This window comes from Natrix helvetica, assembly GCF_964273705.1.
Source record: "Natrix helvetica genome assembly, chromosome: 2".
NCBI classification, from domain to species: domain Eukaryota; kingdom Metazoa; phylum Chordata; class Lepidosauria; order Squamata; family Natricidae; genus Natrix; species Natrix helvetica.
Window position 1 is genome coordinate 68,602,539 of NC_138552.1, and position 15,250 is coordinate 68,617,788.

General features: G+C 39.9%; 1 protein-coding gene across 6 annotated transcripts in view; it reads left to right on the forward strand.

The window, feature by feature from the left end:
• The first annotated feature begins 230 nt into the window (after positions 1 to 230).
• TLE1 (TLE family member 1, transcriptional corepressor) overlaps positions 231 to 15,250 on the forward strand; it is an 82,225-nt gene continuing 67,205 nt past the window's right edge. For all 6 annotated transcript variants that reach the window (XM_081942632.1, XM_081942634.1, XM_081942636.1 and 3 more), the window contains exons 1-4: positions 231 to 1,474; positions 2,226 to 2,326; positions 3,990 to 4,053; positions 4,419 to 4,463. In XM_081942632.1, coding sequence (XP_081798758.1) covers positions 1,451 to 1,474; positions 2,226 to 2,326; positions 3,990 to 4,053; positions 4,419 to 4,463 — 234 coding nt within the window. In that variant the 5' untranslated portion in view covers positions 231 to 1,450. The remainder of the gene's footprint in view (positions 1,475 to 2,225; positions 2,327 to 3,989; positions 4,054 to 4,418; positions 4,464 to 15,250) is intronic.

Here is a 15,250-nt window from a genome sequence, read left to right on the forward strand (position 1 = left end):
AACGTTCCGCTGCCTCCCATTGGCTCGCTCAGAGGGGTCCTGCAGCTCAACTAGAAAGGCTTCCTAGGAAAGCGGGAGGGAGGCAGAAGGGGAGGTGAAGCTTCCCAGAGTCAGCTGCCATTGGTCTGATGTCATTGCCCCACGTTGGTTCCTAAGCAGACGATTGGCCCTACGCCCTCCTCTCTCTCGCTCAGGGCGGAGCCAGGAGGCTGGTTAGCTCGAGGAGTGTGAAACCGCGTGTTAATGTAACCAGCGCGGGCGGATACATTGTGTCCCGTTTATTGAGATCCTGCCGCCGCCGCCGAGCTGGGCTGTGTGTCCTGCGGAGTTTTCTTATTACGTGCCGGTTTCATCTCCATGGAAGAAAAATCTTTGCGATAATTTTGGGGAGGGGGGAGGAGAAGGTCTCGCCTTCTCCCCAACCCCCGCCTGGATGGTTCCTCGAGGGGATCTTGCAAAGAAGAACTTTGGCCCGGGATTGAGCAAGAGAGAAAGAAAAGCAGCGGAAGGGAAACCAGAGGCCGCCTCGACAAGTCTGCCCGGGATGCTTCTGCCCCAAACGGAGGGTTTCGTTTCGGGATTCTAACGTGGGGATCCTGGCCGAGGCGCTGCGGGCCTAGGAAGACAGCCTCGGCACGACTCCGAGGGAGAAGCGGCTCTTGATTTGGAGACCCACTGCGGTGGGAAGATTGGGTACCAGGAGGGAGAAGAGCGGCTGAAGTGGGGGTGGGGTGGTTTTTCCGTGTAACTCTCAGGACTCTCTTCCTTCAGTCCGGCTCCTGCTTCGTAACCCTCCCTCCCCCGATTTCCTTCCTCGAGTCCCGCGCCCGATCTGGCCTGAATCGTTCTCCCGACGCGGGGGAGAGCGCGGCCTTTCGCTGGGGCGCTCCTCGGCTCTAGCTCCGCACCCCGATCGTCGGAAAGAGCCCCTTGACTTGTTTGGATTTGCTCCTCCGATCGACTCCAAAGCCACCGATCTTTCGGGTGGTTGGTTGGTTGTTTTGTTTGTTGGGTTTTTTTACTAAGTGCGTTTGGCGGCCGAGGGAAGGAAGGTTGTTATTTCCTGGAGAGAAAAAAGAAAGAAAAGAAAGGGGAAAGAAAAAAACCCCAGGAAGCCCAAGGAGAGACAACAACAACAACAACGGCGCGGCGAAGAAGGACCCATCCCGGACTGGCCATCTCTTGCGCTTGCTCGAGCAGATCCCCGGTGACTTTTTCTCCCCTCGCTCTCTCTCGAGCTAACAACAAAGGAAGCGGCTGGGCTGGGGCTGGAGGGAAGCCGCGTGTGGGGGGTGGGAGGATGAGCCTGCAGCTGAGCCAAGAAGCGGAGTAAGCGCCCTTCCCCGCTTTCCTCCCACCTGGCGTTTGCTCTGGAGCTTCCGCGGAATCTAAAGTTCAGGGGGTCGAGGCGAGGCGAGACCTGCGGAGGAGGAAATCGGCGGCCAGAGCCATGTTTCCTCAGAGCCGGCATCCCGTAAGTGGCCTTTTAGCTTCCTCACCTCCTCCTCTACCCCCCCCCGTCCCCTTTTCCCGGGCAAAAAGTAACGCGCGGGTCTCTTGGATAAACGCCGGAGTCCGAAAGTGTTACCGGCTGCTCCGGTTGGCCTTCTGCGAACTCTTGTAGGGCCGAAAACAGCTTTTTGGGAAGCGGTGTGTATGTGTGTGGGCGGGCGGGCGAGGAAAGGCCTGGGAAACTTCTGCCTCGTCAGCTGGCCTGGCCGAGGTTTGGTTTGAAAAGCCTCGCTTGGCTTTTGGGGGCGCGACCGGCGAGCGGGGAGAGGGGCGGACGGCGCGGGCGGCTTCCCCTTTTGTTTACTCGTAGCCCTGGCGTGGCCGCTTCGGTTCCCTTTCCCGGTTCAGGACCCAGCCTGTAAGTCGAAGAGCGGCGGGTACTTTCCCCTCAAAGCCTGAATGCGAGACGCCGCCGCTGCCATTTCCTGGAAGGAAGAGATCGTTGGAGGGAGCGCTCTCTTGTCCGCCAGTGGCGGTGCTTTTTAATGAAGAATAGCAGCGAGTCCTTGGATGGGGCCATCCCTACAAAGGCGGCTTCGTGGGGGACTCTGCCTTTGCCCTTGCCACGTGCTCTTTCTGGGCCAGGTGACATTGTTCCCTGGGCCAGCCGTGGCTGCAACTTTTCCTGTCTTCTCAACTGTTTCCTCACGACTCTCCTTCCTTTTCTTCCTCTGCCCCCTCCTCCTTCCTTCCTTTCTTTCCTCCCTCTTCAGACGCCACACCAAGCTGCGGGACAGCCCTTCAAGTTCACAATCCCGGAGTCTCTAGACCGAATCAAAGAGGAGTTCCAGTTTCTCCAAGCTCAGTATCACAGGTGAGAATAGCTCTGGTCAGCTGAGAAGGGCATCCCTCCCCCACACCCCTTCTTCCCTTGGGGAAAGAAGGAAGGTTTCTTCTGGGCTGAGATTTTCAAGTCTCCATAATGTGCTCCTTAGTGTGTGTATATATGTATATAGGGTGTGTTTTGCTTCTGCCAAATGTACTTAGTAGTTATGCCCAGGTGGTGGCGTGAGGAGGCAGTGAAAAGTCTGTCACTCACTCACTGAAGGTGAGTGTGCAAGCAGGCTGGTGGATCCGGCTATTGTTTTTATTTGTGTTGGGTTAATACACTTTAGGTGCATGAGCTGCTCTCTTGCTAGCCCCATCTTCCTATGTGCTTTCAGAGCTTTACAGGAACTGTCAATATTTGCTCTGGAAAGTTTTAAGAGACTGAGTTGACATTTGGTCAACCAGGGTTCCTGTCCTCATATTCCAGCATGCCATCGTTAAATGAATAAAAATAAATAAATAAACCCTATTTAACTGTGTCACCACAGTCCCTGAGAGAATACAAAATAAAGTGTGTTTGCATGCTTATTTGGGCCATTGTTTGATCCTCTTTGTGCCTTGTGTTTCGTGAATTATGTTTTATTTAGTTCAGTGCAAAATATTCCTGAGATAGTGTACATAAAAGTTCAGCAAAGTTTTCAAATGCACAATTTGCAAACAAGAAATAAAGTCAGGGTTATTTACTGAAACATTAACTTGTACGTACATGTAAGTAAAATACATGTCTAATAAAAATCTGAGGAACACATCTTTAAAGTAAACATGTTCCAGGGCCAGACGGTTAGCATATTATCTTGGTTTGGTTTGTACAAACAAACATACATATATAAAATTGAGCTCAGCTGTTATATAGCTCAAGCACACTGTGTACACAGTCTTAACTGCAAAGATCAAGCCTGTTCAAATAAGTAGTATTCAAACAGTAAAGTTTTTACAATAGTGTGAGAGTCTCAGGAATTATGGTACACACCTACAAATACTCTTTAATCATAGCAGCAAAACTGAAAGGCTTTAATTATCTAAAGGATTTGGCTTGATGACCTTCAGGCTTTTATTTTTAGTTAATAGAATTACAATCCCAATCCTAGAAGTAAATTTCCATTGGAAATAATTTGTAAATGAATTTGAAGCTTGGCAGCTTGATTTAAGTTGTTTTACTTCAATGGAAAGCTATAAATTATGTTTGGGTCTAATTACAAGTTTATGTATACTACTATAAATTACAGTGCTGTATTATCTCCAAGTAGTTCACATGATGGGCAAAAGCTATTTAATTTGGTTATACTTGAAAAATTGATTTTGGGAAAATACAAACCAAGGTATTATTTGCTAATAATTCACATGGATTTCTATAGAAATGTATTTTCTGAATCTTTCATAGGAATGCTGGAATTCTGTGTTAGTACCTCTTTAAAAACATTTTCCCATTATATTAAATTATTTCTATATTTTGTAGGAATGCTTTTATCTGTTTGATCTCCTGTGCATATTCAAATGTTGCCATCTATTAAAGGGGGTTGCTAAACATCTCCGTATTTCTACTTTGAGATCCCAGAACAGTTTCCATAACAAGCATCTTTTGAGAATGTAAATAAAAACATATCTTAAATTCATATATTTAAAACAAATACATATCTTTATCTTTGCAGCCTTAAGTTGGAATGTGAGAAGCTCGCAAGTGAAAAGACAGAAATGCAAAGGCACTACGTTATGGTAAGTCCAATCTTGTTTATGTGCTTTATTAAAATGTAAAATCAGAATTGGAAGAAAACATGGAAAATAATCTAATCTAGACCCCTGTTAAGGGCAGGACACACTATAGTATCCCTGACAGCTGGTGGTGTAGCTTCTGTTTAACTTCCTCCAATAAAAGACTCCCTTAGCAGCTTGCTCCTGCTCCATTGCAGAATACATTTTAGGACATTTCCTGTTGTTCATTAAAATCAGCTTTACCACAGTTTTAATGTATTGGTTTACTTCTGTTTTTTGGAACAAAAGAAAATGAAAATTCTGGGCATGATAGAACTGCTATTTGTGTGTTTGTGTTTTAAATAAACTTTTCTCTGCTTTGTTCACAGTATTATGAAATGTCATACGGATTAAATATTGAAATGCACAAACAGGTAAGAAATTGTTATTACTGAATTCTGTATTAATACAAAATTACATTACATGAATATCTAAAAGGTTGGCGAATTATAGGGAAAATTTCCCTATACATTTCCATTTAGTTTTATAAATACTATCTTGGCCTTTGTCATTATATATGAGAAATGCTTAAAATTGAATATTTTCAAGGAAATAGTTTTCTAAAAGAAAATTTGGGGTCAGTACCTCCTTGAATTTGCCTAACCAGTATTTTATGTCTAGGCAGCATATGTCTGATGGTTGCTCAAATCTAAGCCATTTAAAAAGCATGAAAAGATTAGTGACTTGGAAAGCATTCCTTATGACTGAGTTTGCAAGTTCCCATAAAATTCACACTTATGGCTACTATAATGGTGAATAAAAAGAGTATTGAACTGGAACAAGGCACTAAGGACCTCATAAGAGAAAGAAAGCTAAATGATTGCTCAGCCCAAAGGACCTTCAATTGAGTAGTTATTGTCTGCCAAAGAAAGCATTAATGGCAGGGTGTAAATATTCTGTAGATATGCTGACATCCACTTTTTCATCAAGATGCTGGTACAATAAGTCTTTCAGAAATCGATGGCCTCTTAAAAAAATTATCATTAGATGAAGTTGCACAGTTGGATACATTTCAAAGTGCAACAATACAATTCTTTCTTGATGTATATGTGCTATTTCATCTGAAACTCTTGTTTCATTAAATTAAGGAGCATGGCTGACCAGCTAAGGCAAAGTGAAGAAATTGATTCGTTCAGGTTTCACATCTTCAGTGTATTCAAAGGGTCCCATTAAGCAAGTGTGCTTGAATGCTGAATTCTGCTTTTGTAATTCTGAGCTCTTTTGATATATATTTTTTGGGGGGAGTATGTGTAAAATCCATCAGATGCAAGGACCTTTGGTAATCTAGAATTACGATTCTCTCAAAAGTGGACACATTTTAGATGTATAAAGTATTGCATTTGACATTTACATATTAAACATTGGGTCACATAAATAATGGAAGCTTTTAAGCCTTAACTAAATTGTTGGAATTTAGGTATTAAGAATTCTCATTTTTCCTTTTATAAATTTTTCTATTTGCTTTAAAGTAGTACTATTACATTGCACTAAATACTAATGTTTTTCCATCACCACCCCGAAACGTGTAGGCTGCCATTTGCTTAAAACTTAATAATAGCTTGTTACAGATCACAGGTTTTTATGAGCTTAATTGGTCATACTTTTGTCCAACATTGTGACTAGCTTTAAAAATTTCTTTAACAGCAAACCAAATGTGTAAATCGGAAACTAGAATTGAGAACTGGATTTATTTAAAGATTAAACAAACAAAACTGAAAGAGCTTTGGAACTGAGAGTGTTATTTTAGTCTGTGCTTTCGTATACCAAATTTTATTTAGTCTGAATATGAAATTTATAAATAATCTTTTCAGATACAATAAGCATTGTCTATATTATTTCTGTAAAAGGAAATTTCCAAAATAATATTTATATTTGGTAGAAATTTGCTATTTTTTATATAATATACAACCGAAGTAGCAATGATTTCACCGTATACTTTTCATGTACGACATAGTTAACTATTTCTCTATCTTAACAATGTTATTGAAAAAAGAAAATGAATTCATCTTGGAAAAAAGGATGTGTGTACGTGAGAATTTCATGATTTAAACATGAACAGTATGTTCTTAGGCATTTGCTGGAGACTAATCATAATTCTTATTAAAACTGTTGATGTGTATCCCCCAGGGAGTAGCTAGGCTCCAATTGATGCTTTTTGCTGGCTGATCACCAGCCTGGCCTAAGTGCTCATTATGTTGTAGAGAGGGTCTTCAGAGCTCTCATTACATTTGACAGGAATTCTCTCTAGGGGGAAACTGGGCATTAGCTAGACTCCTGACAGGCTGAAATTATTCCTGTTTTATGGCTTATAACCAAATGCTTAGCAAGGCACCATCAAGAGACATAAAAGTCATCATAACTGACTTTTTTTAAAACACAAAATGTAGTGATGGGAAATTTTTTTCATTAATTGTAATGTCACCAATGCATTCATCTAATGTTATAAATGTGAATAGATGCTTTCAGAGATCTATGCCCCCTTCACTCCAAACTTTAGCAAAGGAAATTGCAGTAGCATGGCAAAATAACAACAAAAAGTATATGTTAATCTGCAGGATTATTTTGTCCTTATTTCCATGGCTTTTATTTCATGTTGGCTGTATTTTCCAAAAGTGAAACATTGCTTGAACAGGCTTCTACCTGCTTGGTAGGAACATAATTTGATGTAGGCAAGCTCTTTCTATTCCCTCTTTGCATGTCTTTTGCCTTTAAGCAAAGTGGATGGCATCCAGGAAATTATGCTTTGGATTCTGGCCATCTTTTATAAAATTACGATGATTCTTTACTCATATTTTATTTTATTCTTTATTTAATATACCATTAGTTATTTGCATTTATATAGTGTAACAAACTGGGCAAGACTCCATTTAACCTTAGGGTTACTGTATAGCTTTGGATCAATCATTGTCTCTCATGTCACCTCCCTCAAAGGATTGTTGTGGGAATAAAATGAACTAAATCTTCATGGTAGCAGGAATTCCAGAAACATTGTGATTTTTTGTGTGTATTTAGACCTATTTAGAGAGCAATGAGCTAAGGACCAACATAGCATCTCAAACAAAAAGCTGCTACTTTTAAATCAGTACTTTCTACTTATCACAATTATTTATTGGGTTGACCAACGCACAATTTTCTTCGGCCAGTAGAAATTCTGTTTGCAGAATTCCTCAAGGAGAAGAGCTAATTTCCCTGATCTCCCCTTGTAGTTACTCTTATGAGTGGAAAAGTTTCTCTCCAATCTTTTGGAATGGATTATTTAGGGCATCAGACAAATGTGCTGGAATTACTTTTATCTGATCTCAACCTAAATGGGGTCAGGCCTGGTTAGTTCTTGGATGAGAGAATGCTGTAATTCCAAATCTTTTTGAACAGGTTGCAAAGTTAAAATAAAACAATAGAAGAAAATATCTATAGCTCAGGGTTGAACTATGGAGTCCTTGATGCTCTCTAAGCATCACATTATTGATGGTTATATCATTAGTTATTTGCTTGCAGATGTTTTCTTTCCTGACTAGGTAACATATTTAATGCTAGAAGAGAGTGAGGTTTCCCTACCTCCTTCTAATACTGAAGATACTAACTACTTGGGCAACAAAACATCTGCAAGCAAACAACTAAGCTCTGAAATCACTTAGTTTTAAAAAATACATTCCACTTGCAAACCACTTCTGTTATTTTCCAAAAGTACTGTGTGATTATAGCCATCAAGAGTTGAGTGCCTTGCAAGGTTATCTTTGCTTTGGTGGGTAAAAATTCTTCTACCCTCCTTATCAATGGGTTTGTCCTGAGAATTCTTTACTACTCGTGAGATCTCTAGATTCATCTTTTTTAAAGGAAAAAATAGAGAAAACGGGAATGGTGCAGGAAATGAAGCAATAATTTAACCAGTAGTAAGCTTAATCCTTGATCTGACAAACAATGGTAGCAAGTGTTTTTTCCCCTTTAGGTTGCATATTTTGCTTACGTATATATGATTTTAAGCCTTTTGCTAGCTTATCATAGTACTTCTTCCTTTCTTTTGCTTCTCTAATAGCATTTCAAAAACTATGCTGGTAGTCAGTCTAGAGCTGATATAGATCTTTCTAGGGAATTGCTTAAAGGTTATGAGTTTCATTTTTAAAAATACTTACTCATTACGGCAGTTAGGGTTAGCAATGATTACTGTGGTAAATTTGCTGCCAAGATACAGGGTTTCTTGGATATTAGTAGCTGCATGGGAAACGTTTTCTCTGTGTCATTCTCATCATTCCTGTCGGATGGCCTTCAGAGTAAACCAGAAAGTAAACCTCCTTGTGTGTTAAAACCCCAATTGTTTAGGGGTAAGGTTAGCCTTAGTTCAGTGGCAGTCAGCCAAATAAAGATTGATCACTGCTGAGCCCACAGACAGACTATATAAACTACTACAGTGTTTGAGTTCCTGCCATTCTAAAAGTGACAGGTGGGCCTTTGTCTCCTCTGAGGGGATAGCTATGATCTCTCTGACCTGCCTTCAGGCAAGCTTGTTACTTTGCCCTGCTGAGGTTTTCTGTTTGGCTTGCTGCCTTCTCGCTTCCAAATAATTACAACTTCAAAAATGGAGCATAGTGCTAACAGTGCCAGTCTTTTCTTTGAAGGAGCCACTCACAAAGCTGTCTGTGTTCAACAGCCGTATCTCCTGATGGTTGCTCGTGACATCATAGGTAATAGATGGCTTCAGACAATTCAGAGATTTTCTTGATTTTGCACAGTTCTTTGAATAGGAATGATTGTGATATTGGACTAGTCTTCCTCCATGTACTTTTTAATGTGGCTTCATTAATTTAGATTGCATGCAGGAACTCAAATGAATTTGTGAAACTAATAACTTCTTTATAGCAAGTTACTGTCAGGCACATGGAATTTTAAATATTACCTTTTTAATGCATGGAAATGGTTTCGTGTGGAGTAGCATAAATCAAAGTATCTTTCGGAATTGTGATGCAATATATTCTCAAACCCAGTATTACCATATCAGCAAAAGGTTGGCTTTTTTAAAATAGATTTCCTTCTGCTTGGCTGCTTGTATTTCACTTATTGCTTTATGACTTTCTCGGTATCTTGATTTTCTGTCATCAAGGTATTAGGTGAACATATTTTAACACTAATGAATTTTGTCATTGTCCCACACCCCAAAGGTCAGAGAAACCTAGTGTTGAAAAACAGGTTGCAATAGATACAGTCCTACTCCTTCAGGTCTATTTTTTCTTCACATTTTGATCTTAAATGCCTGCCTTTTATATATTTAATTCTTCACAATATTTTGTATAATTTTTAGCCTATAAGACCACAATAAGACAATCCTTTGCACTATTTATTCATCACCAGCATTGCTTTTATATATTCATAGCAGAGACTTCTATCACTACCCCTTACAAAAGTTCAAACAGACTAAATGAAACACCTCTTTGTTTGAAAAGAGGAAATTGTTGTATTTGGATATGCTTCTTGAAACCACAGTTTGGAACATAGTTATTATATGCTAGTCAACATGGTTATAGCATAGTTATCCTAGTTTTATCCTGGTAAATCAGAATAGCTTCCAAATTAAACTGATTAAAAATGATTCCAGTTTAGGAGATGCCTGATCTCTTCTGTAGCATGCTGCTTTTGGACTTGTGACAGAAATTGTTGGACAGAAAATCAAGGAGAGTCCCCTGCCTTGTTTTTGGTCTTTTGATATCTTGTGTAAACAATTGGTCAAAGTAGCTTATGGAATAAGGTGACCAGTCAGTGTATTGACAAGAACATACACAATAGGGAAAAAACTGCATTAAGAGACAAGCCATTGGGATTTGCAGTAAATATATTACTGAACACAAGTGAATTGCCAATACTGCTTGTTTAGCAGTTTGCAAGGGCAATGGCAGTATGGATTTTTGAATTAGAAGGGAAAAAGACTGTTCTTTCTCTGTGCTGGAACATCTAGTGGATAGTTAAGAAGAGAATTGATTTAAAGAACAAACTGCTGCAGCTTCTGTTTTGAGCCATTTGAAAAGCTTCTGTGGATTACTGGATGAAAACAAAAGGGTAGTTTTCCATTTTGTGGAGGAACAGAGAAAAAAGGATTTTGTTTGCTATCTGGATAGGATGTTAAGCCTAAAAAGATATGAAGTCCATTCCCAAGGACAGGGATGGACTACTATAAGGAATTCTTTGGATTACCCTGCTTAGATTAAATAGTAAATTAAATGGCTCCCCTTGCACATACGTGCTAATCATTCCCGATTCTAGGGGGCAGTGCTCATATTGGTTTCAAAGTTGAAGAGCTGAAGACATCTCCATGGTCATGTGGCTGGTACATGGAACGCTGTTACCTTCCCACCAAAGTGGTTCCTATTTTTTTTCCTTGCATTTTTACATGCTTTTGAACTGTTAGATTGGCAGAAGCTGGACAAGTAACAGGAGCTCACTCTGTTATGTGGCGCTAGGAATTCGAACCACCAAACTGCCGACCTTTCTGATCAACAAGCTCAACATCTTAGCCACTGGCCCACCACATCCTAGTTTAAATAGAGGGAGCCTAAATTAACAAACTCATTTTCAGTTTGCCGCAAAAACCCACACAAACAAACAAAAAATGCACATGATACTCCTCCCTCCCTCCCTCCCTCCCTTGCAACTTGGTCCTCTGTGTATTTACTCAAAACTAGCTTAACCGAGTTCTATTTAACACTTGATCAAAATACTTTCACAGATCTATATTTAATATGACATCTTACAGCTTAAAAAAGATGGTTCATGAAATGAGGTGGTAAATGTGCTTTATTAGAATTCAGTATAGAACTATCACTATCCTTTTTGTGCATCAAAAATAACATGACCTGCAAACCACTTTTGTGGTTTTCAAACTTGTTTACACAGGTGGGAAATGAATGTCCATAACAAGATGATTTATTCCATTTTGATATTCTAACCACTTTAACTAATATTACAATTGATTTAATTGAAAACCACAGCAAGTACCCATGGTTGTAGCTCATCAGTCCAGGCTTAAACTATAATATACTTCATGTAGTGTCATTCTAAATTTGGATTCCCCACTTAACTGGTTTTCAAACCACAGTGATTACTTTCAACGGAATTGCTGTTAACGGGAAGAGACAAAAGTTGTGTGTGGTACTTTGTGGGGTGAGTTTACCATTTAACCATTTCCTTCTTAAGTGGATGTGCAATCAAAGTCAAAGAGATAGTAGCTTCATGCTGTTTTGATTAATCTTAAGTGCTGCACCTTTACACAAGGTCGGGGCAATCCATACATTCTGCTCTAAAAATGGGTGATAAAATATTTTATATTTAAATATGTAATCAGACTTTGCATGAAACAATAGTGTATATTTGTTTATTCAGATGTTTATGTATTGGCCTACTTTCAAGAATGATATCAGTAGAGTAAATACTTAGCAATTTAGGGTTTTTCCCCCCCATGTGTGTGTTTGTGTGTATGCTGGTCTTGTTGTATTTGGGCCTTTTTCCATGTAAGATTGAGATTGTCTTGGCAACTCCCACTCGCCATCTTCAGGCTGGTGTTTTTGGCTCCATGCTTGTGCGAGTATGAAACGAAGGAAATTGTAGAGCAGTGATGTGAACCTATGGCACGCGTGCCACAGGTGGCACGTGGAGCCATTTGTCAGCTGAGTTCATCCTTTTTTAAAGCCATTTTTCACCCTCCCCAGGCTCCAGAGGCTTTATAGGAGCCTGGGGAGGACAAAAAGAGCCCTCCGGAAGCTTCATGAGCTTCCCTGAAGCCGTCGGAGCGCTCAAAACAACCCTCTGAGCAAACCGGAAGTCACTTCCGGTTTGCTCGGAGGATAGTTTTGAGCGCTCCGAAGGCTTCAGGGATCATCCGGCAGCTTCCCTGATGCCTTCGGAATGCTTAAAACGACCCTCCGAGCAAACCGGAAGTTTTCGGGCGAAAAAAGCATGTAAAAATGGAGGGGGGGTGCCTGTGGTGCGCACATGCCCACTGGGGGGTCACACATTGAGGGGGGGGGCGGCATGCCCGCACACGACCCCCCCCACGCTCCTCCCCACTTATGACACGCGAGCCAGAAAAGGTTCGCCATCGCTGTTCTAGGGGTTTGCCTTTGACCTGAGTAAAAACCCTCTGCATATCTATCTGGCCAACCTACTCTATTGGTCTTAAGGTAGAATCCTGGCCTCCAGAAGGCAGTTTTGATTTAGATTTTGTCAACAAAATTGCTGATTTCTGGCCACCATCAGATGAACTGAAGAGGAGCTCTACCTGAATTTCTTCTCCGATCTCCTTTGTTGCCCAGGCATTAAGTGTGTATACATATATACATATATAAATGTGTGTATGTATGTATGTATGTATGTATGTATGTATGTATGTATGTATGTATGTATATATGCTGGTCTTGTTGTATTCGGGTCTTTTCTCATGTAAGATTGAGATTGTCTTGGCAACATTTCAGCGAGGTCTCACTCGCCATCTTCAGGCTGGGTTTGGGGCTTAAAGTGTGATCAAAGCTGCCATCACACTTTAAGCCCAAAACCCAGTCTGAAGATGGTGAGTGAGACCTCGCTGAAATGTTGCCAAGACAGTATCAAACTTACATGGGCAAAGACCCGAATAGAACAAGACCAGCATACCTACACCCGTGAAAATCTATGAAAACAAATATATATGTATATATTATGTATATATGTACACACACACACACACACACACACACACACACGCACACACACACACACACTCTCTCCAAAAGATAGCAATAGCAATCCATTTCAATATATTTTCATGTATTTGTCCATATAGTCACCTGCAGCTCAGCTCAACAGAAGGGTACCTTTTTGTACTTTTAGTTACATGCATAACACTTCGAAATAGATGAACTCATAGATTTTGTATACAAAATTCATTGTAGTTGTCTTTAACAGCAGTAGCAATATATCTCATATAAAATGAATGTTAAAGTTGCTTAGTAAAAGATTGGAAAAGATACTTTGTATCATGTGCTAAGAATAGAGAAAATTGTTCTCTTATTTATTTGCTATGCTTTTTTCAAGAAAAGACAAGCCCAGTTATTTATAATCAATAGAGAAATGTATATGATCAAAACCAAAAAACCCCTCCCATGTTGCTCTTACTTTAAGGTTTTTGGAAGGCATTGGCACGTAGTTATATGTGACTTGAAACCCACAATTCACTGAATCAGTGAAGCTGTTCTGATAACAGAATGTGCAGAACACATAGCATGATATGAAGTAAAAATGTATCAATTAACAGTCTTATCCACTAACCAGTTAAGAGAATGAAATTTGCTTCAGTCAAATTACATCAACTTCTTGCGAATAAAAAATATGAATGAATTACTCAGAAAGACATGGATGGCCTTTTGAATTTAATACCCACTTGCATTCTTGCTGCCCAAAACATGTAGGTTTTGTTTCTGATATATCAAAATCTGTTATCGTATGCATATTTGATTTTTTAACATGGAGTCATATATAATCATAACAGCAATCATTTTTAAAGTGCATGTATGGTTCTATAGGATATAAGGTTGCTAGAACTGAAGTGATGCACTGTTTTACTAATATTTGTAGACAGTCATTGATCAAAGCTCATCTAGTTTATGCGTATGCTCGCACAGACCTCTTTATCAATCTGAATTTAATCTGTTTGATTATGGCTTCACAACTGTTGATTGCAATATTAATGGTGACAACACCGATAACTTGAAATATACTGGGAGGCCACCTTCACGACTTCTTTGTGTAATGGTTAATATGGCTCTAAATAAGAGATGAATGTGGCTACTTTTCTAAATCTATTACTCAGGAGGCCTGTAAACATGATTGGCTGTTACAATTCTAGCAGAATCATTCGATTTGAGAGCAATAGAGAGATAAGGTATCCAATTACCCAAATGATTTGCAGGGCTAGCCGGTGTTGTCATGGAGATGTGAGTTGGAACAAATTAAATTTTAAGCAATAAAAATAATCTTAAAGCACGTCTGGGAACAAGAACATTTGGCAATGGCACTTACCTGAATTGAATCTTAGTTTGACATGCTGTTGCTTGACATTGATATACTGTGGGGGCTTAATCCTCCAGATATGGCACACAGACTCTTAATACGTTGCTGTCATGGCCAAAATAAGAAAACAGCACTGCCTTTTTCCAAAAGGCACCTTCTAGAGGGGAAGGATTTCAGTTCCCATCATCCTAGCCAGCACATTAGCTTTAAAAATATGATAGTTAATAAGGCATACTATTGTAAGATAGGAGAGCACAGTAATAGTTGTACATAATTGAGCCCAAAAATTCAGATGCTAAGCAAAACAGGTGTTAAGTGTGAGTTTTGCCCTGTTTTATGACCTTTCTTGGCACAGTTATGAAGTTAGTAACACAGTTGCTGCAGTTAGTGATCGTTAAGTAAATCTTGCTTCCCCATTGGCTCTGCTTGTCAGAAAGTCGCAAAAGGTAATCACATGACCTTGGGGCACTGCAACCACCATAAAGATGAGCCACTTGCCAAACGTCCAAAAATGGTCATAAGTCACCTTTTCCAGTGCGTTGTAACTTTGAAGGGTCACTTGAATAATTGAAATTGCAGTGACTCCATACATCTGACATTTAACATTTCAATTTTAAATGTGTGGCAACTTTTCTTACAGCTCTTTAAAGGCAAGCAAGTTACGATGGCCATTATAACCTTGATTATATCCTTTGGACTGTTTGTTACGTTGGCTCTTTCAGGTTGTCTGTTTTTTTTTTCCTTGAGCAAATGAAACCTTTTAAAAAAGAAGGGTATGCTGTACAAAATAACTTCCACTGTCAGTTTTACTTACTGTCTTTGTGGAAGAGTCTTTTGTCCTGCAAGTCACTCTTGTGGAAGGCTGCAAATTGGATGCTTTCTGCCCTCCCTGGCAAAGTGAAGGTATCTCTAAGCCATTCTGTTAACAATTTACAGATGTAAGGAAAGTAACTTCTGAGAGAAGGACATACTTCAAGTGATAAAGAATAACAATCTAAATGTGTTTCTGAGTCAGAGAAGCCTACTTTTCCCCCTTATTAACGCTATATCAAACCGATTCGTGCCTTACAACATGGTTTTAAAAAGATCCCCGTAAAAAGCTTTCATCCTTATATCGGTTAGACAGATAGAGACA